The sequence below is a fragment of the Marmota monax genome, unplaced genomic scaffold (assembly GCF_021218885.2).
Source record: "Marmota monax isolate L192 unplaced genomic scaffold, Marmota_monax_Labrador192_F-V1.1 WCK01_AAM20220418_F8-fsc00006, whole genome shotgun sequence".
Lineage (NCBI taxonomy): Eukaryota > Metazoa > Chordata > Mammalia > Rodentia > Sciuridae > Marmota > Marmota monax.
The window spans coordinates 9,474,725-9,497,773 of record NW_026693712.1 but is presented as its reverse complement, the minus strand read 5'-3'; the positions used below and the strand labels follow the sequence as shown (position 1 = coordinate 9,497,773).

Genomic DNA, 23,049 nt, shown 5'->3' with positions numbered 1-23,049 from the left:
TACATCATTAGTTATTCTTTGGTGAAGCTGTTTGGAACAGAGTAATGGCTATAATATGTAGCCCGTAGGTTGCTGGCCACCCTATAAACCCTGAGACCAACAAGAGGGAAAATGCTTAGGCTTAGGTAGGAGGGGTGAAAACATCTAGGTACTGGCTGGCCAGGCTGGTGACCTGCTGTTATCAAAGAAAAGCAGATTATTAGCCAGCTCTCCATCAGGGGGAGTTGGTTGTCCTTTTTTTTTCCCCTTCAATATGCTGTGGAGCCATTGGAGCATCAGTGAAGGTAATACAGGCATGATAGATCAAAATCCACCTTCATGGGGCCCCTGAGGATTTTGAGGGGGGCACCATATTAAGCAGCAGCTGAGGATGTTAAACTGAGAGAGGTTCCAATGGCTGAACTAAAGCTTCTGTAGCACCTTCCCCAGCACTGAGGCAGAGCTGGGTGTTCTTAGATTTGAACATCTGACAGTTCTCAGAAATTGCCCTTGATATTTACTACCTGCCAGTTGTATGATGTTGGTAACAACATCCCGAGTTTCAATTTCTTCATCTGTAGTGCAGAATAATATATATGGAATAAAAAGAAGAAAATGATAGCCTTTATTAGACCAGTCTTTATTGATGTCTATTATATGTAAGGTTGTGGATAGATTCTTAACACTTGAATAGTATAGTGAATGTAGGGATTAAGAAAATGTGCTTTGCAGTCAGATGTGACTGGGTTAAAGTCATCTGTCACTTATTAACCATACACATTTGGGCAACTCACCCAAAATCTCTAGTCTCATTTCTTCTCATATAAAAGGAGACTCAAGGTATAGGGTCTCCTCTAAAAAGATGGGTTGTGAGAATTAACTAAAATATGAATATGAAGGTCTCTATGAGACACGTGATAAACATCCAGAAATGGGCAATTATGGAGGTTCTGCTTGTTGGGCAATCTATAGGGAGCTGCAAATAATTTACATCCCATTGTCTTATTTGATCCTCTCAAAAACTCGGTGCTAACCCATTAACTACCCTTTGAAAGGTGAGAATACTGACGCGAATTTAGACTATCTGTCCCCAGTCTAAAGGGGCAGCATAAGAATCAGAACCCAGGTATTGGTTGTTGATTACTGTAGTGGTTAATTTGAATCCTCAACTTGATTGGATTAAGAGGTTCCAAGGCTTAAAAGGATTATGGGGGTGTGCCTAGGAATGATTGGCCTGTGGATAGTCAACTGAAATGGAGACCTTCCCCAAGCATGGGCAGCACCAATCAATAGGATGGCTTGTATGAAATAAAAATTGGAAGAACAAAGAAGCAGCAGCAGATTCAAGCTAAATTCTTCTTGAACGGGCTGTTGATTGCTGTTGCCCTCAGGGAGCGGATTCTCTCTCCTGGACTCTTCCAAAGCGGACTCTGACAGTGATTCTCCAAAAGGCTTAGGTCTCAGATTAGGGTAGCAACATCCATCTCTCTTGTTCTGGGGGCTTCAGCCTCTTAAGACTATGCAGCTACTGGTTCTCCCAGCTTTCCAGCCTGCAGCGGCCTTCGTGGACTACCCAGTTAACCTAATAAGTCAACTTTTTATCATTATACTTCCTTTGATTGTGTTCTTCTAGAGAACCCTGATTAATACAATTATCGATGTAGTTTGTGACCTTGGAAACTCTTAATTCGGTGGGCAACAAAACTTGGGGATCAATCATCTGTAGATAAGAAAATTTCTTAAATGATTGTGAAGAGGTTCGTGGCAAAGAAGTTAACCATAATTCATTCTCCATGAAAGCTACAAATGAACGAATGAATGCATACGCCATGTTGTCCAGACCTATGATTAAATCAAGAGGGCGTGATAGGGTGGGACGGGGTGGCTCCTTTACATAAGATTGTCAGGGATGTCCTCCGAGGAGAGGGCAAGAATTTAGAGAGACCCGAGACAACAGGTGGTAGCAACCAGTGTTCAGATCCCACAAGAGATGGCCAGTTCAGAGCAGTGAGGAAAGTGCAGAGGACACAGGGAGAGAGAGCTCTATAAAGGCCATGGGAAGCCACGGAAGGTTTTAAACAAGGGCTGGAATTACATTTCATACTTTTACACTTTTTGTTTTACGTTTTTAAAAAGGGCCTTCTAGTTATTGGGATCTTTGGTGGAGAACAAGTTCAAATGGGGCAAGTGCCTTAACTTTCTGGCCGCCTTTTCCCATTCAGGGCTTCAATTTCCCCTTTGCGGGTGGAGCAAAAGGAGCCCCAAGAAGTCTTGGATGAAGATGAGGCAGCTCGCAATCTCAGAGCTCTCTAAAGCTCCGCGCAGAGCGCTTCCGCTTATCGATTCTGACATTTCATCTTCCCTACACTCTGCGGGTCACGGCTGAGAACCGATAGGTTGCCCACTTGGCGGTTGAATCACCCGTCTCTGTGCCGGAGGAACTGCCGAAGGATTTCGGCCGCGTGGCCCCTTCTGCCAGGACAGCCAATCGAGAGGAGGAAAACAGATAGGGGGCGGAACCCTCGCCGACCCGGGCCCAGTCATTGGCTGACAGCAGCTTCGCTAGCCTCAGAACCACGTGACCACCTTAGTCCCGGGCTTCAGCAACCGGAGTACCTTCCGCACCACCTTTGGCCGGTGCGTCTTCGCTGCGCTCCCTGGGTCTCGCTTGGCTGGTCCTCTGCCTCCTCCGGGGGCCGGGCAATGGGCGGGGAAGGGGACGGGCCGTTTAAAAAGAGGCCAGCGCGGGGCCGGACAGCCTCTGCCGGCGCTGAGGTGTCCGCTCATCCCGGCCACGGCGGAGTAGGCGCCGCGGGGCCTCATTGCGTGCTGCTGTCCGGACCCCAGAGGTGAGCAAAGGGGAGGGGTCGGGGCGGCCGCTACGCGATCTGCGGGCACCTTTTAGGTTCAGACTGGCCTTGGTCCCAAGAGTGGTGGGAGGAAGCCATGACCTAGCTTCTCCGTGAGCGTAGTGGTCGGGCGGGGAGAAGTGGGCGTGAGTCCGGGTTATTCCCTTAATCGGCGGTGGCCGGAGCAGAGCCTCAATCTCATGAGGCGGCTAGCTCCTGCGGCCCATGACTGCCCATTTTTCATCCTACACCCCTCGCACCTCGCAGACGCGGAGCTGCTGTTCCTTGCTGAGGCGATTGGCACCCTGAGACCTGGGGAGCTGCACCGAGGTGGTAGGAGCCGCCCCACCTTGGGCAGATGGGGAAACGGGCCTGAAGAGAATACTTGGTTATCTTGGGTATTAAAATCAGACACCTGGTTAGATACAAAGTTAGGACTTACGCTTCCTTCCTTGACTTCCTTTCCTTTTTTTCTCCCTCAAAGCAATAGATTTATTTATTTTTGTTTCTGAGTCATAGAAGGGTATGGACTTGTACTTCTTTAATACTCATACACTGAAGTTGGAATTCTTTCAGTGGTTAGGTGAGGACACTGAGAAGACTTGTGGTCCAGGGCCTTAACTATAATTGCAGAGCTAGGGCTGGTACTCAGCTTGTAAATATCTGGCAGGGCCCTTTTTCTTGCACAGATTGGGGCCCACCATGAGTTAGAAGCATCCAAAACTTGCACTCCTTTCTGGTACGTATTAGTATTTTCACCCCTATATTCCCCCCCTTTTTTTTCCTGCGGAGGCTGGGGAAGAGAGTGGCTGCAGATTGCACCCAGGGCCTCTTGCCATTGCTCCATACCCACCCCTAGCTTCACATCATGGCTTTATGTGAAATCTAGAGCTAATGTGATTTATAGGATTGGGTTAAGCAGAAATTCTTGTTTTTGAAAGTTGGATCAATAGGAAATGGAGGATCAGCGCTGTTGGAAAGAAATGAGTCCGGCCTGGAGCTGTAGCTTAGTGGTAGAGCACCTGCCTTGTACGTGTGAGGCCCTGGGTTCAGTCCTCAGCACCCATAAAAATGAATAAATAAAGATATTGTGTCCACCTACAACTAGATAAATATTTAAAAAAAAGAAATGAGTCCAATTTTTTTTTTCCTGAAGGAATCTCAAAGATTGTGAGAGAGACTTATAGCTGTTGTTTATTAAATAATTGTTATATGCTTAGGTAGTTTACTTGTGTTACCTAATCCTGCAAGTTAGGTAATATTATCTCCATTTTGTAGGTCACAAATTGATGCTAAGTAGAAGGTTTCACCCAGCCCTGAACAACTTTGAACAGTGTAGCTAGGATCTAAATAGAGATTTGGTCTGACTTCTAGAATACAACTAGTGATTCTCCATATGTGGCCCTAAAGCTCATTATTATCCACAGTGCAGAGACTTAGATTCCATACTTGGATTTTTAGGGGCAGGCCTAAGAATCTGCATTTTGATCTCTATTTGAAAATCATTGTACAGTACTTCAGTGTGCTGCCTCCTAGGGGAGGATCTAGAAATGAACAAATTCAGAGTTTGGGGGATCTCCAGAGGTATTTACTAGAGGTAGACTTTGAGAATCAACACAACATGTTTAGTGAGCATAAACCCCAGGCAGATGTTTGCCAAACTATAATTTCTTGATAAAAGTTTGGTTTTGGGGGGGCTGGGGTTGTGGCTCAGTGGTTGAGTACTTGCCTATCATGTGTGGGGCACTTGGTTAGATTGCCAACACTACATAAATAACCTTAATAAACAAAATAAAGGTATTGTGTCCATCTACAACTAAAAAAATATTTTAAAAAGTTTTGTTTTGGTATGTGGGGGTGGAAGGGTCAGAGTTGGTGAGTTAGTAAGAATGGGGAAAATAACTTCCTTTTTCTTCCTGAATAGCTGTTAAACTATCAACCATCAACAAGCACTTATTAGATGCCACATAACAGAGCACTCAGGATACAACTTCAAACAAAATAGAGTAAGTCACTGCCTTCATGGGAAAGAAACACAATTATTTATTTAATGGTGCTGTGGATTTTACCCTGAGCCTTTGGATGCTATGCAAGCCCCCTGCCCCTGAACTACCCCTACCTGCCCCCGCCTGAAAGACAGTTTAAAAACTGACAGGGCCATAGACTTAAAAAAAAAAAAAATTAGGCAAAGGGGATGAGAGTACAAAGCAGAGATAGACCCAGATGGCAGTGGTGCCATTTTCTATTGTGTCTAAGAAGGAACTAATTGATAAGGTATCCTTTGAGAAAACAGGCAGCAAGCCATGAATATAACTGGAGAAGGGCACTTCCATTAGAGAAGAAAAAAGGTATGGAGGAGGCAAGGGCTTATTTGCTTTGTTTGACTTTTGTCTTGGATGACAGTTATTCTGGCCAAAATGTAATACTGGAGTAAATTTATGTTTTCTTCTAATAGGGGAAAAAAAGAAAATGTTACCAAGTATGAATGTAGTATGAAACATAAAAGTAATTTTAGTCTTGGACTTTTTTTTTTTTTTAACCAAACCTGCTTAAGTAGTGTGTTATCTTCACTTATTAAAATTACTAATATACTCAGAAATCCTGAGTTGAGTACTTGTCTACAGACTAATAGTTTGAACTAAAACCTTTTAACAAGGAAACAAATTGGGGGAGACAGTGTTGTTTTATAGAAAAAGCTAAACTTGGAAATTGGAGGATGAGATTTGAGAATCTGATGTTACTAATAGAGCAAGTGACTAAACTTGATTTGTCTCATACTGGAAAATGGGAATTCCTGTTGTGTCCTTAAGTTTATTGAGGAGGCAAGTAGAAGATGTGTATGTAATCTTGAAAGCTGTGAATTACTGCACAAGGAACTATTTATGTGATGGTGGTTTTATATTATTTTCCTCTTGGATATTTTATTATTTTGTCTTCGATTGTGCTTAATATCAGATATAATATGTCATGATGTTTACACTACTGATAAATGCTTCATATTGATTATTTTGTATCATAGACATAAATGAACATTGGTAACTGTGATACCTGGAAAACAAGTTTTATTGTCTTCATTGTATTTACTTAATACTTAGTTGTATTGGCTGCATTCAGCTGTTTCACATAGGTGTAATTCTAGCTATTTGGGGAGACTGAGACAAGAGAATCACAAGTTTGAGGTCACCTTAGGAAACTTAGCAAGACCCTGTCTCAAAATCAAATAAAAAGGGCAGGGGTATGCAGCTCAGTGGTAGAATACTTGCCTAGTATGCAGAAAGCCCTGGGTTCAATCCTCAGTAAACAAAAGTTGTTTCAAGTAAAGAAACATAAATGTTTATTTCCGTTAACGTGAATGCAAGTGTGAGGCGTTAAGTGCTGGGTTCTAAGAGACAAGGATGACTTGATGCCTGCCTATCAATGTGCTGTAATTTGAGAGACATGTTTGCTTAAGTGCTAAATCATTTTATGTAATGTGTCAAGGAAGATTAGCCTAAGAAGTTTAAGTCTCCCTGTGAGGTGGGCCTTCTAGGATTAGAAAAAGAACCAAGATAGAAAGGGGCTGAGAGTGTAGTTCAGCATGAGCATAGCATGTATGAGGGCCTATGTTCATTCCCCAGCACCACCACCACAAAAAAAAAAAAAAAAAAAAGAAAGAAAGAAAGAAAAAAAGAAAAAGGCGTCCCAGACTGAAGGCATAGCATGAGCAAAGGAGCAGACTGCCTAATAGTTTTATGGATTGGTGATTGGAACACTAGTGAATGGAAGAAAGCAAGAGAGGCAGTTGCAGTCTTGTTCTACTTAGGAGACTGTACTAAGGTTTTATTAGACTGTTAAGAGGCAGGGAGCCCTTGCAGATTTTTGAAGAGTATATCCAAGAGGTAGACATCTTATGTTAATGATTTCTTCTTTTGAAGAAGAGGCAGATAGCATAGGGTTACAAAATGTAGGGTCAATGAAGTGTTTAAGGCAAAGTATGTCTGCAGCTTTCAAGTTGTTCAGAAGAACAAGACTCTGTAAGGACAAAGGGTGCAAAAGAACAATTGTCAGTTAAGTAGGTGAATTGTGAGTATACAGGTGTTTCATGTCTTGTTCTTTCAACTTTTCTTAAGATTTTTAAGAAGCTTCAAAATAAGCAGTCAGAAGGCAGAATGTACCTACAGAGTGTGTCCAAATCAGAGAGGCTAGTATTAGGGCTATCATCCTGCTGCTTGTAAGTGCTGGGAGTACTGGAAACTTATTTCCAAATTATACATTACCTATTCCAAGCTATTTTAGATTTTTCCATCTAAGAAGCGATGCTTATTTTGGTAGATGACTTGTTTACCTTAGTATTGAGTTAAGATTTAACAATTTTCAATAAACTTTAGATCTCTAGATTACTTTGGAGTTGACACTAGTTTTCTTGTAATATTTGATGATTTGTACACATATAAGGAGACTGATAATCTATTAGAGGAAAAAGGTTAAGGGGTCAGGATACTTGAGTTGTAGTTCCAGCTCTGCTTTAAATGATTTCACTATTCTGAACCCCTTATTATTATCTACAGAATATGAGGATTGCATTTCATGGTCTTTTATCTTTTCATATATGGCATAAGAGTCTTAGAATTTTGTCCCTTTTGGCTTTTGCGTATGTGTGTATGGTAAAGTATATGTAACATAAAATTGGCCTTTTTAATCATTTTACTATTATATTACTTTACAGATAGACCTTGTAATTCCCCATTCCAAGTCCCATTCTTTTTGCTATTATTGTCACACATTTATTTTTTATATGCATAAATAAGACATTCAAGCGTTTGGCTTAGACAGTTATCTTTTAGAGAAATTGAAGATTTTTTAAACTGAAAAAGTTAAGTATATTTTATCTTCATTTGTGCCATTTCCTGAACCTTTATTTCTTTGATGTGTTGACCTAAATTTGTCTGGTATATTCTTTTGCCTAAAGAATCTCTCTGTAACTTATGAGGGAGGATGGGTGCAGGGGCAACATAGTGCACAAACGCAAACTAACTGACCTGCTGGTAATAAATTCAGTGTTTATCTGAGAGAGTTTTTATTTCTTCTTCATCTTTTAAAAGATTTTTTTTCTGCGTGTAGACTTCACTGGTGAAGATATAACTCCATTGTCTTGTGGCCTCCATAATTTCTAAAAAGAAAGATGCTGTAATTCTTACCTTTGTCCCTGTGTAAAGAGTGTGGCTTTTTCTTTCTTTTGTTTATTTTCTCTTTATATTTTGTTTTTAGCAGCTTGAATGTGATATGTATAGGTACAGGGTTTTGTTTTAATTTTATGTGTATCCTTCCTGGCATTCTCTCAGATTCTTGGATCTGTAGTTGTGTCTCATTAATTTTGGAAAACTCTTGGCCATTATGTCTTCACACATTTCTTCTCCCATTCTCTCCTCCTTTATAGATTTTAATTATGCACATGTTAGTTAGCTTGATGTCTCACATATCTTGGATGTTCTGTTATTTTGGTATTAGGTTTCTGGTTTTGTTACTGTTTGAATACCAAACAGCAAAACAGCATTTAGCTGATTTGCATTAGTTAATTTCTGTTGACCTGAGTTCATTGATTCTTTGCCTCTATTATAGTTTTTACAGCATTTCTATTTGATTCTTTTTTTATTTGATTCTTTCTTAATTTACAATTCTCTCATAATTTTTGTTGTTGTTGCTTTTTTGTGGTACTGGGGATTGAACCCGGGGGCGCTTAACCACTGAGCCACATCTCCAATCCTTTTTATTTTTTATTTTGAGGTGGTCTCACTAAGGTGCTTAGGGCCTTGCTGAGGTGGGCTTTGAACTTGTGATTCCTCTGCCTCAGCTTCCTGAGTCACTGGAATTATAAGCATGTGCCACTGTACCCAGCCTTCTCTTATACTTTTCAAGTATTTTTTCTTTTATTCTTTTCAACAGCTCCATAGAAGGCAAAGACCCAGATTTGTTTAGTTTTGCTTTATGTTTCTTTTTGTTTTTTAGGTTTGTCAAAGACTTTTGACCCAGAAATCAACAAGAGCTGCTCCAAACTAGGAGGTAAGAAGTGCATTCAAGCTGCTCAAGAAAGCTGGAAGTGAGAAGATAATTACAGACTGTTTACACTGAGGAACGAAGAGCTACTGTGTCTATCCATCAACCTGATTATCTGCTTAGGGTCAGTAGCCATTTGCATCTATCCTTTTTTTCCTTTTCTGCTTCACAAGACCATCAAAATAACTGTTATTTTACTCTTCAACCTAAATAAAATAAAATTTTATATATCTTGTATTGGTGAATAGGCCATGGGATCTTGGAATGTGGCACTTAGGTTTATACCTCACAAAGATTTGTTTTTCTGTCAGTTATAAAACAGAAAATTGGCCAATTGTAGTGGTACATACCTATGATCCCAGTGATTTGGGAGGCTTGAGGCAGGAGAATCAACAAGTTCCAGGCCAGCTTCAGCAATTAAGAGAGGCCCTCAGCAACTTAGTGAGAACCTGTCTCAAAATAAAAAAAAAATAAAAAGGGCTGGGGATGTAGCTCAATGGTAAAGTGTCCCTGGGTTTAATCCCCAGGACTGGGGGGAAAAAAGAAAATAGAAAATTTCCTGAGTCGTCCATCTGTCTTGACTCTATATATTCATAGTCACAAATTTGTTTGCTTATTTGTTCTTAAATTTATTCAAATATTCTGTGAACCTGCTATCTCAGAGTTATTATATTGTGTTTAGTGATGACTGTACTGATGAACAAGATGTCTTTTCTCCAGGAGACACTCTTACTTAACTAATACAGAGTGTGGTTACTACTATAATGCAGATGCAAAGTGTCGTGGAACACAGAAGACACAGTGATTCATTTGGGTTAGGGGAAATTGGGTAGTGCTTTGTAGCAAAGGTAGCATTTTAACTGGGTTTTCAAAAATGATTAAGGTCTTGACAAGCAGAGAGATGGATGGATATTCTAAGCTAAGCACATAGCTTATGGAAAGTCACTAATTTGTGAAGTATTTGCTAAAAAGTGTTCACTGGACTCCTTTGAGAGCATGATTCTTGTTCCTCCTCTTTTACTCCTAAGATTTTTGTTGTCCCTTCTCTTTTTTGTTATTTTTATCTCCTTTATTTTCCTGTAGTTCCTAGTAGTAGATTTATGGCACTAGTTCTATAGTTTTGGTAGGACCTAGAGATGTGGAAGTTCAAGGCAACATTTTCCTCTCTAGATATCCTATGTTTTATTGTGTGTACTCATAGTAGTCAAGTGGGTCTCTCTTTGCATGAATATGGGCTCTGCCATAAGGCAGATAACTCCAAACTAGAACTCAGTAGAATGGACCAAAACCTTCTATAGCATATATTAGTCACGTGCCCTATCAACCCTCCCCATGCACTTGATATTTGTTAAGTTTCAACATTCTCTTATCAGCTTCTCTTCCCTATCTAAGTAAAGGAGTGCTATTTGAAGATTCAGATGCATTCTGCTCTAGTTTCTTTTTATTGCCCAAAACACTTATCTATACTCCGTCACATACTTTATCTTCTATTCTCAACAATTAGTGGGTCGTTTAAAAATGAACATATACATACACAAAGAGCCATCTTTTTTATTTTTATTTTTTGTTTAGTTTTAGATGGACACAATACCTTTATTTTATTTATTTATATGTGGTGCTGAGAATTGAACCCACTGCCTCACACATGCTAGGCAAGTGCTCCACCACTTTTTCAAGGATGGGTAGAGAAGAGTGAAGATTTGAGACTAGATCCTATTTTGTGGTATGCCTGGGAAGCAGACCATTATTGTATATAGAAAGAAGACAGAGTGCCCCAGTAACTTGTCTGAAGAAAAAACTGCAGGGGTAGACAGGCAAATATGGAAAATAATCCTTAGTGCTTTATACTCTTGGGGTGTCCTGTATCAACCAATTGTTTGCTTTGACCTAGCTGTTTGTGGTCTGGTGCTTGTCTTTTTTCCTCTAAGATAAACAAGGCTTGATGAAGAAAAGAAGGCATAAGATATGTATCCCCAAACTGAAGTCCTCTTAACTTCCATGTGTGTGACAAGTAGGATTGTTAATATACCTGAATACTGAGAACTACTTTATCGGTTAACACTGATATTTTCTCTGGGGTAGGAAGCGGAACCATTTGTCTCCGGAAATGTCTTTGGAAAGTAAAGAGCAACATGACCTTTCACCCAGGGACTCAGCTGAAGGAAATGACAGTCTTCCATCTGGTGTCCTTCTGAAGCCTCAAAAGGAATCAAGTACTGACTTGAAGCAATTTGAGACCAATGATCGACGCAGTTCTTATCCTAGGATCCATATGGAGCCTCAGGAGAAATCACATACTAACATCAAGCAGTTTGTCATCAAAAAGCTACAGAAGAGTTGCCAGTGTAGCCCAACCAAAGTTAAAAATATGATTTTTGATTTCCTTCCTGTTTTGCGATGGCTCCCAAAATATGATCTAAAGAAGAACATTCTAGGAGATGTGATGTCTGGCTTGATTGTGGGCATCTTATTGGTGCCCCAGTCCATTGCTTATTCCCTTTTGGCTGGCCAAGAACCTATTTATGGACTGTATACATCTTTTTTTGCCAGCATCATTTATTTCATATTTGGTACCTCCCATCACATCTCTGTGGGCATTTTTGGTGTACTGTGCCTTATGATTGGTGAGGTAGTTGACCGAGAAGTACACAAAGCTGGCTCTGATATTGCTCCTTCTTTAGAAATTATTTTAAATAGGAGCACACTAGTAAACCAGACATTAGACAGGGTATGTGATAAAAGTTGCTATGCAATTAAAGTTGGCAGCACTGTAACCTTTATGGCTGGAGTTTATCAGGTAAGAAACAGTGGAAGAATGGGTCATTTCTGGCAAAAGTAATCACTACATGAAATCTCAGATAGTGAGCATAATATAACAAAATGCTGGGCGTGGTGGTGGACATCTGTAATCCCAGTGGCTTGGAAGGCTGAGGCAGGAGGATTTTGAGGTCAAAGTCAGCCTCGGCAAGAGCAAGGTGCTAAGCAACTCAGTGAGACCCTGTCAATACAAAATAGGGCTGGGGATGTGGCTCAGTGGCCAAGTGCCCCTGGGTTCAATTCTTAGAACCAAAAAAAAAAAAAAAAATTGATAAAAAGAATGGGGATAGGGAGAAGTGTGGATTAGGAATATTTCAAATTATAGGTTCTTCTACCTTCCTTTAGAGTTGCTGCTCTGGTGAGTGGACTCTGAATAAAAACAGTTTGCTGGGTATGGTAGTGCATGCTTATAATACCAGCAACTCAGGGAGGTTGGGACAAGAGGATCATAAGTTTAAGACCAGTCTTGGCAATTTAGCAGTACCCTCAACAACTAAGCAAGATCTTGTCTCAAAAAATAAAAAGGGCTGGTGCCGCAGTCTGGCTGGGCACAAATGCCGCAGTCTGGCTGGGCACACAATCACGAGCCACCACACAGCTTGTAGATTCAAACAGCAACTCTTTATTCCCGAACTCACACCAGCCGTCTACAATCACGTTCTGGGGAAATCCACGTTCTCTTCCCAAATCCCCCTCCACTGGGCTTCTATCTCCAAAATATACTGTCTGAATCCCGTGAGAACTCAAGGGGAACTCAGGCAGCAGGATACGCCCTATTCCCAGCAGGAATAATCTTAAACCTTAAACCTGGAACCTAAACTGGGAACGCCCTAAACACGATTATCTTAAAACCGGGAACACCCTAATCTGCCTTGGTCCTTGAGCAAGGTCACCTACATTCAATGTCACTGCAACATGTCAGCAACATGGGGTACGCTGGCAAGGAAATTGTCATACCTACTTGGCTAATGGCTCCCAGCAGGCTGGGAATGTAGCTCAGTGGTAAAGTACCCCTGAGTTCAGTCATCAGTGCCAAAAAAATATAAAATTTTAAAATGCAGTAGTTCTCCATGGTTATTGGGGAAGGAAGGGATAAATTGAGGGCTACTATATAGCAGCCAGGAGAAAGGATTAAAAATTAAATTATTCTTGGGTCTCCCATAGTAGCCACTAATTTGCTGTTATCATTATGCCCTGCCTGTTAGCATCCATAAGTCAGCACTGACATTAAACCTCTTCTCTAATGCAGGTGTTTGGAACCAGTGGGCAAAGGGGAAGATTGGCTCACTTAATTTGGTGTTTGGATGAGATAGGGAAAGGAAGGTGAGGTACAGATGAGTAATACTCTTTAGAGTCTGCTTTTTCTTTGATTTTAGTATGTCTCACCAAGAATTAGAAAGTTGTGATAGAATTCTGAGGAGCTGGGAAGAGGAAGAAATAAAAAGGTGTTAACTGTGAAAATACAAGATTATTATTAATATGGGTGGCAGTGTGGTATAAGTATATACATACTGAATGGAGAACAAGTTTTACAGAAGTTAGATTAAAGAGTTCTACGGTAATTTTTAAAGTGTGATTCTATTTTGATGTGATTTTTTTTAACCAGTTATAGCTCCACTTTTAAAGTAATGATTATGACTTAATGAAAAATAAGTGGTTTCTTAAATTGGAGGAATTTTTCCAATTTGAGTGTGTATGTTTTCTTGTGGACCCTTGAGAATGTCCTTTTGAAAAGAAGTATGAACCTTATTCAAGTTTAAGAAACATTGTATGGGAAGATAGATATCCAAAGTTGCTCCTTCACTTGGACTAATGAGTGACAGTGTGACCTTGGGCAAGTTCCCTCTCCTTGTAATATGAAAAGATTGATGCATGATTGCCTTCATTCAATTTCTGACCTTCTGTGATGCTCTGATGGTTTGTTTCCATTCTAGAAATGTAGTGTAATAGAAAATTGAGAAGCACTTTTCTGTTTCCATTTAACACTTACATATCATCTATTCCAGGTTGCAATGGGCTTCTTTCAAGTGGGCTTCGTTTCTGTCTACCTCTCCGATGCCTTGCTGAGTGGATTTGTCACTGGTGCCTCCTTCACTATTCTTACATCTCAGGCCAAATATCTTCTTGGGCTCAGCCTTCCTCGGAGTAGTGGCGTGGGCTCATTTATCACTACCTGGATTCATATCTTCAGAAACATCCATAAGACCAATCTCTGTGATCTCATCACCAGCCTTTTGTGCCTTTTGGTCCTTCTGCCAACCAAAGAACTCAATGAGCGCTTCAAGTCCAAACTCAAGGCACCAATTCCTACCGAACTAATTGTTGTCGTGGCGGCCACTTTAGCCTCTCATTATGGAAAACTAAATGAGAATTACAATTCTAGTATAGCTGGACATATTCCCACTGGGTTTATGCCACCGCAAGCACCAGATTGGAGCCTAATTCCTAGTGTGGCAGTAGATGCAATAGCTATTTCTATCATTGGTTTTGCTATAACTGTATCACTTTCTGAGATGTTTGCCAAGAAACATGGTTACACGGTCAGAGCAAATCAGGAAATGTATGCCATTGGCTTTTGCAATATTATCCCTTCCTTCTTCCACTGCATTACTACTAGCGCTGCTCTTGCAAAGACATTGGTTAAAGAATCAACAGGTTGCCAAACTCAGCTTTCTGCTGTGGTGACAGCCCTTGTTCTTTTGTTGGTTTTACTGATAATTGCACCTTTATTCTATTCCCTTCAGAAATGTGTCCTTGGTGTGATCACTATTGTAAATCTTCGGGGAGCCCTTTGTAAATTTAGAGATGTTCCCAAGATGTGGAGGGTTAGCAGAATGGATACAGTTATATGGTTTGTTACTATGCTGTCCTCTGCATTGATAAGCACTGAAATAGGCCTGCTTGTTGGAGTTTGTTTTTCTATGTTTTGTGTCATCCTCCGCACCCAGAAGCCAAAGATTTCATTGCTTGGTTTGGTGGAAGAGACTGAAATCTTTGAATCCATATCTGCTTACAAGAACCTTCAGACTAAGCCAGGCATTAAGATTTTCCGCTTTGTAGCTCCGCTGTACTACATAAACAAAGAATGCTTCAGATCTGCTTTATACAAAAAAACTCTAAACCCAGTCTTGGTAAAGGCAGCTCAGAAGAAGGCAGCAAAGATAAAGCTCAAAGAGGAAACGGTGACTCTCGGTGGAATCCAGGATGAAGTTTCAATGCAACTTTCCCATGATCCTTTGGAGCTGCATACTATAGTGATTGACTGCAGTACAATACAATTTTTAGATACAGCAGGGATCCATACACTGAAGGAAGTTCGCAGAGATTATGAAGCCATTGGTATCCAAGTTCTGCTGGCTCAGTGCAATCCTTCTGTGAGGGATTCTTTGGCCAGAGGAGAATATTCCAAAAAGGAAGAAGAAAACCTTCTTTTCTATAGTGTGTACGAAGCAGTGGCTTTTGCAGTAGAATCTCAAAAGCAGAAAGGAATATGTGTTCTCAATGGTCTGAGTCTGTCCGGTGATTGAGAAAGTAGTTGAAAGGAAGAATGTCAAGCCAATAGGTTAAGATTTTAAGTGTGCAACATTTTCCAATAATTTCAAGTTGCACACTTGAAATTATTCTTCCTTTGAAGTTTATGGCCTTTGTATATTCTCAAATGCAGCAGAGCTTATTGTTGGGCAAAGTTAAAAAGAAGAAAATGTTGTAGTTTCAAGCTTTCATACAGATATGAAGTATTTGGGGGATGCAATAAATATCTACTGAATTAAAGAGTACAGTAGTCCCAAGACTATTACCACCTTGTTTTAGGGGCTATACATTTGGACTCTTTCTCCTCCAGGCAGAAAAGGAGTGAAGTTGGGATTTGCATTAGAAATATTTGTGCCTTTGTATGGCTCTGTAGACAGAAAGGAGAAGAAGTCAGGGAGAGTGTTGAACCTGCCCTTGAACGAGCAGCATAAGGGGCTTGTGAAGCATGAGGTCCTAACTAGACAAGCTCGTTCTTGTGCTTCTCTATTCCCAGTCTTTGTTCCCCAGATAGCAGTAGGATCTCTGGATTTCAGTAGGAGAGAACCAGTCCTATCCTTAAGGCAGGGAACTGTAGGCACAGTCTCATTAGGAGTCTGATGGCCAGCAGGTTTGTGACATACTAACATTTTACAGAATAACCTTGGTAATATATTTAATGTTTTAGTCATAGCTTTTTGTTTAAGGTCAGTAGTTCAGCAAAGAGTTTGTCAAAATTAGAAATGTTCTGCATTGGGAATTCTCTTTTCTGTGGTCTTTATCTGACCATTTATCTACCATTAAGCTCTGTTTCAGCATTAAGTTATCCTAGTGTGTTTTCCCATGGAATCTGTCCTAAGCTGGCATTTCTGAATATCAGTTTCAGTCATGTCAGATAAAGCAGGAGCTGATTTTGCCTTTTCTAAAGTATTTTAATTTGCTACTGGCGACTGAATCTAAGAGTTCTTAATGACTGAGCCACATTCCCAGCTCTTTTTTTTTTTTTTTTTCTCTTTTTGGATACAGGGTCTCACTGTGTTGCTAAGGCTGGCCTGGAACTTGTGATCTTTCTGCCTCAGCCTCCTGAGTCACTGGGATTATAGGCATACACCACCATTCCTGGCCTTACAGTATTTTAAATGAGCTTTGGGCAGACCGTCAAGGACAGATGGCAAAAAAGAATGGCTGACAGTTTCCCTTAAGAATTAGTTTATTTGGCAGTAAATTTTATATCCCTCCCCCCTCATATCATTTTAGCAAGGGTCTGCTGGGGACTAGATAGTCTTTCTTAAATATAAGCTGCTGCTCTGGAAAAGAATGCACAAGAGTGGCAAGAGTGCTTCCAAAAGGACATCAATAATTAATTTGTATATGTTTTAGTGAAAACAGTGCTGGTGCTTACTGCCATAGATGTCTGTTGATGTACAGTAAATATTGATGACAGTGACAGCTTTTAACTCAAGTCGCCTAAAACTATTACACAAAATAATTTAGAAGCACATTTGTAAAAACCCAAGTATGGATGTATTGTTTCTGATCATTGGCCACAAGTTGCGAGTTGAGAAATGGTTTCTTTAGAAAATCAAGAATATCTGACATTGAAAGCTTATAATTCTATATCTGGACCTTCAAAGGCAAGAAAAAAGCAGGTTCTCCAAAGTTAGGAATAGGGGATTAATTTATGTGAGATTTAAACATTTAGCCAAGTCTTTTAAAAGAAGTGCAAAATAATTTTTTTAGCCTGCTTCTATGTTCTAAATAATTTTAGATATTATAATCAAGCCTTATATACAGGGCTCCTATTGAGGTGGGATGCTTTTAAACATACTATATTTGTACTTACTTGACACATACATATATATATTTTCTTTCTTTTTTTTTTTTTTTTTTTGGTATTTCTGTTTGCTCCATAAACTGCCAGTGTTGCTTGTCTATTATAGGACTCTCCCATTTGTTTACATGGAAAAATACCTTTCCATTATCTTGACAGAGCAGTTTCTGAGTACAAAGTCTAGATTTCTATCTTCTAGGTGATTAATGTTATGATTAGATGTAATGTTCTGAATTTTGACATCCTTTTAGAACTTTTGCTCCCTGATGTTTGCCCTTTCTATCCAGCCTTATGAATAATAATTGTCAAAACCCGTGTCTTGGTCAATTGCTTTTTGTCCCTTCTTGTCCCTTCCCCAAGCCAGGTTTGAATTGAGAATATTATAGATGTCAAACACTCTGACAGAGTAATGAGTACATGTTTACAACAACTCTATAATCCAGTACCAGCATAGCCAAAGAATTTCATTTTGGTCAGAATCTGGAAAATTTCTTAGGATGAATGACATTGTTTGTGCATTGCCTAAACTTTTACCAATGTGGATATGAACAGTTTGGGATCTTTAAATAAGCAGTGAGCATTATTCTTGAATAATGTTCTGATTTGCACCTGTCCTACCAAGATAAATAAGAGTAAACAAGAGATTCTGCTTTTAGTAGGCAATTATAAGGATATTTTAAGATTTCACTGGAGTTGTTTCATTCTTTACTTGGACTTGAGGTCTATGTAAACTTAAAAATTTTTAACATCTCTTTGGAACCAAAGGCTAATTTGCCATCGTCACTACAACCAAAAACTAGTGTGTGTGTGTGTGTGTATTTTTTGTTTTGTTTTGTACTGGGGATTGAACCCGGGGGTTCTATCGCTGACCTACATCCCCAGCCCTTTTTATTTTAAAGACAGTTTTTACTACCATCCTGGCTGCTTTTTGATATTTTTAAAATTGCTTTGATACAAAATTATTTTGCTTATTCTAAATGTGAGAGTCTAAGTGAAGCATTTTCTTGTTACTTATTGATAAATATATAAACTCTATCTAAATGGTTATCATTTCATTGAACTATAGACTGTGCATACAATTTGGATAGTTAAAACTCTTATAACCTGATTTTTAAAATTTGTTACAACAGAAGGGTAGAGTCTGTCAATGCAGGAATAGACATATGTGCAAGGAAAACAATGCAGGGAATAATCACTGAAGAGACTGACCTATAAAGGGAGACAAGGAAGGGACCCAATTGAACAGAATCCAATTCCTGGTAAACTCCACACAATAGTGGATTAGGATTAGGTAGCACACCTCTGAGAGCAAGGTCAGAACTGGTTTCTGTTTTCAGAAGGGAATAGTCAGATTCACCAAAGCTGAAAGAGCTGGTTTGAACTATTCTAGAGCACTGTCTTCCCTCTAAACTATGTGACTCCAGTATTCTATGTGATTCTGATATGGTAATAAGATTGACATGTCTAATTGATCTTTTTAAAGTAGAACAAAAAGAAAAGGAGGGTTTTGTTTGTTTGTTTGTTTGTACTGGGAATTGAACCTATGGATGCTTAACTACTGAGCCACATCCCCAGCCCTTTTTTTGAGAGGGTTTCTCAAAAAAGAAAAGAAAAAAAAAAAAAGTTGCTTAGGGCCTCACTAAGTTGCTGAGGCTGGCTTTAAACTTGCAGTCTTCCTGCTTCAGGCTGCTGACTTGCTGGGATTACAGATGTGTCCCATTATGCCTGGCAAGGTGTTTTTGATTGACAGTTGGCTTAGCTTTTAAATGATAGAGACATTGATTATAAAAATTTATTGTTAGATTTATAATATGGTAAACAGTGAACTTTAAAAATGTATGGAATTGTTGTGCATTATTAGACTTATAATATTAATGGCTACATTTTAATAAGAAAAATAATTCTGTGCAGGGGTATTCTCTTAGTAATTTGTTATTGAAGAACACACTGTCAACTGGGTGGGTGGCACATCTAGTAATCCCAGGTTAGGAGGCTTTGGCAGGAGGATCTCAAATTTAAGGCGAGCCTTGAAAACTTAGACCCTGTCTCAAAAATACAAAGGACTAGGGATATGGCTCAGTGGTAAAATACTCCAAGATTCAATCCTCCATACCAAATAAGAAAACTACCATATTGTCAGGCTTAGCCCTGATCTTAAAAGTAAGAAAAGGGATGAAGTGCATTTCTTGGGAACTTAAATTCAGTCTCCAAGTTACAGTGATAAACTCACGTTCTGTGACCCTTCTTAATGAATTGTTTTCCTCTATGTGTTGTTAGAGTTGGACTGTGGGTTCTCTTTACCTTAATGTAGACATTACCTTGTATATTTGAGGACCTACCCAGGAGTCAGGGACCCTGGGCCAGGTACTGGTACTATGGTACTCAATAAATAACACACTGGGGGGCTGGGAATGTGGCTCAAGCGGTAGCGCGCTCCTGGCATATGTGCGGCCTGGGTTCGATCCTCAGCACCACATACAAACAAAGATGTTGTGTCCGCCGAAAACTAAAAAAATAAATAAATAATAAAATTCTCTCTCAATCAATCAATCACTAACTGGGACCCTTAGGGGATGTGCTTTGTAGAAGAGTGTTGAGTTGAAGCTTGACTGAGAGTTGAGCAGGAGCCAGTGATACCCCTGGTTTATTCAAAGGAAGATTCCACAGGGAAATGGTAAAAATCCAGTTGATAGGAATTAGATTTTGCTCAATTTTTCTGTTCTTTAGTGGGCCCCCCCCCCTTGTTTTTTATTCTAGTGATGCCTTATTTAAAACTGGGCTTAAAAACTGAAAAAAAGGATGAAATGGGAACTAGAACACTTAAGCTTTGAACTAATTTGCCCCCCACCCCTTTTTGGTGGTGGTGGGGAGAGAAGGTAACCAGGGATTGAACCTAGTGGCACTTAAACACTAAGCCACACATCCCTATCCCTTTTTATTTGTTTTGAGACAGGGTCTTGCTGAGTTGCTTAGGGCCTCACTAAATTGCTGAGGCTGGCTTTGAACTTGGGATCTTCCTGCTTTAGCCTCCCTAGCTGTTAAGATTACAGGTTTGTGCCACCACACCCCTCCCCCACTTTTGCAGAAAGATTTTAGATTGCCATGAATTACAATAATAAAAGGTAGATGGAATAGGACAAAATAACAAACCAGCTGGTTTGTTGTTATAGCCTATATATCTGTAGATGGACACAATACCTTTTTATTTTACTTATATGGTGCTAAGGATCGAACCCAGGGCCTCAGACATGAGAGAGGAGTGCCGTAACGCTCAGCCCCAGCCACCCAGCCCAATTTTCAAGGTTAAAAAAAGAAAATAAGTAACTTAGAAATGGAGAATTTAGATGTAGGAGTGAGGAAGATTTATTTTTATAAATATTTTTATCCTAATAAACAATTTTTAATTTGCAACTCAGTTTTAAAGGAAACATGTTAAGTATTGTTAAGAAAGTAAACATTACACTAAACATTCTTCAGTGTGTATGTCTTTATTTTTTTTTAAACTTTGTGTAAAATAGAAGAATATTGAATTATGAAGACTGAATCACGAAGAACACCACCAAATGTCTTTTTAAAATTAGAGATGCTGTTTGTAAGTCTGTGCTAGAATGGGTTTTTACCTTAAGTTTTAATGAACTTATTTGGGGAATTCTCTCTTCCTTATCCAATACCCCATCCCTCAAATGAGATACCTGGAATCAAATAGCTCTTGCCTTTTCAATGCAAATCAATTGGAAAATTATGATTTGAGTCCTGATGTTGCCATGGCTTCTGTTTCTCAGAAATGTGTATGTGAAAATACCAAAATGGGCTACCTTTGCAACTTTTGTATGCAAATCAAGACAATATCAATTTAACAGGTGAATGAACTCCATCTTGTCTATTCTCCAAAAAAAGTATACTGTCTTTTCCCCCTTTAATTATATTAAGACTGATGACTTTTAGGAATATGTTTATACTACATATTTTTAATTGAAGTGAGTGCCTTGATGTTATTCCTCATAAGTCATTGTTTAATCCCCTTATGGGACAAGGATGAGTCAATAATGTATTATAGCCTATTGGAAAGGAGGGGAGTTGGTTAATAGAAAGGTCTTTTTCTGCTGGAAGGATGTTTGCCTTTTTTTTTTTTTAATGTAAGATTATGTGTATTGAGGTCCAGAGGTGTTATTTCTTTTGTATACTAATAAATTGTTACTATAATAAATATTACTCTAGTTACTTTTGTGTGGGGTTGGGAATCTGCCAAGAAATATTTAGGCACCAGTGGATTTTATAATACAGTCTGTTTATATTTGGAAAATGATTTACTCAGTAATTTTTCCCGACTATAACGATAGTATCTGTCATTATAGAAGGACATAAAACATAAAGAAACCAAATTCTTTTCCTTTGGGGACTCTGTTTTCCATAAGTGAAGAGGAAGGAGGACTAGATTTGCTTGAGGACACTTGGAGTTCTCATATTTCTTGACTCCTATTCCGTATCATGCTAGAATCAGAAAACCCAAATCTGACTAATATTTTACTATTGTTCTTTCTGAACTTGAAAAGGTGATCTTTGGTCCACATTTTCCCTATCAGCAAACTGAGGCTAACACATGATGATTAAGTGAGAGAACTGAGAGTGGCACTCCTAACTGGAACGTGCATTGTGAAGGAGACTGTACCACCACCCTCCCCGGTACCTGCCATGAGGCCTCTTCTGGGTGATACTCACCATTGTTTTTTTTTTTTCTTTTTCATCTCTCTGAAGTGGGGTTGTGGGGACAGGGCTAAGGATGGTTTTTAGTCCTCCTTTTGCAGGAGGCATTCTGATCTTGACCTTATTCCCATCTCACAGAGTGAAGGAATTGGACTCTACATTTTGTGTACTCTCCGTGTCTGCAGACAGCACTGGCATTCTGAGACCTGTCAAATGCACTCACAGTCATTCTCTAGCATCTTCTTTGGCTACCCTGGAGAGCTCTGCTTCCCCCATCTGCCCTTTCAACGTTTGTATCCATGGCCTCTTCATTTAGAACCATTGCTTAAATTTGTTCTTTTCAGATCCAGTTGAGACTGATGAAAGTGTGACTCTTGGAGAAATATTCACATGTGCAGGTATGCACACATAACTATAAAAAGGATGGCTTATAAACTTCCACATCTATGGCTCCACTCATCTTACTTTCTGAGCTAGTAGCAGCTGAAAAAAGATTTCTAGCCTGATCTTTCTAGAATGCCAACCAGCTTATCTATATATAAATCTTGTTATCGGACAGCTCAGCTGGGATGCCTAGAGCTATCTCACATGCAACATGTCTTCCAAACAAACTTGTCTTCCCTTCTGTTAACCTACCTTTTTTTTTTCTCCTTGGTGCTGGGACCCAAACCTAGGACTTTACACATGCTAAGTAAGTGCTATACCACTGAGCTATACCTCTAACCCTGTTAACCTATTGTAATCATGGCATGACCCAGCTACTTAAGCTAGAAACCTGGGAATTTCTCTATTTAACTCCCACACCAAATCCACCTACCTTGTAAGTGTCTATCAAATCTAACATCTTGTTCTTGCTCTCAATTTTCATTATTTCTCAAGACAGTGCCACAGCCTAAATAACTATCTGCTTCTCTGCAATCCAGCCTCTAATTACTATATTAAAAACAAACACCTGACCCTTGCTATTTGTGTTTTCAGGATAAATAAAAGATTAATATTCTAGCTGACAAGACCTTTAAAACTGCCCTTACTTACACCTCTAGCCTCTTGTCCTATCACACATTCTTTGGTTGACATACCAACTACTGACCTTAGGTTTCCCCAACAGGCCATTTACTAAATAATACCTGTCTTTTACGCTGTTCTGCCAGGAGATGCCTCCTGGCTTCATCAACCTAACTCCCTAGTCCTCCTCCTAGATATTTTTTAACAAGTATCCTTTGCTCTTGGCAACATTTCTACAGAACTCCTCTCCTTTAGGGGCTCCTTTGGACTCCATCTCTGTACTTCTCTATTTAGTCTATGCTTATTCACTAAGAATGACATTTA

General features: G+C 39.5%; 1 protein-coding gene across 1 annotated transcript; it reads left to right on the top strand.

Moving 5' to 3' along the window:
* The first annotated feature begins 2,602 nt into the window (after nt 1-2,602).
* On the top strand, nt 2,603-21,125 carry Slc26a2 (solute carrier family 26 member 2). Its single transcript, XM_046460151.2, has 4 exons — nt 2,603-2,828; nt 8,814-8,985; nt 10,944-11,658; nt 13,685-21,125. Exons 3-4 carry the CDS (start codon nt 10,969-10,971, stop codon nt 15,203-15,205), a joined length of 2,211 nt encoding a protein of 736 aa, XP_046316107.1. The 5' UTR covers nt 2,603-2,828; nt 8,814-8,985; nt 10,944-10,968; the 3' UTR covers nt 15,206-21,125.
* Nucleotides 21,126-23,049: the final 1,924 nt, after the last annotated feature.

Excerpts from the sequence above, each read along its gene's own strand:
- Slc26a2 (XM_046460151.2), top strand. The coding sequence starts at position 10,969 with ATGTCTTTGGAAAGTAAAGAGCAACATGACCTTTCACCCAGGGACTCA. Across the intron at positions 11,659-13,684 it reads TTATGGCTGGAGTTTATCAG|GTTGCAATGGGCTTCTTTCA; the intron begins GTAAGAAACAGT and ends CATCTATTCCAG.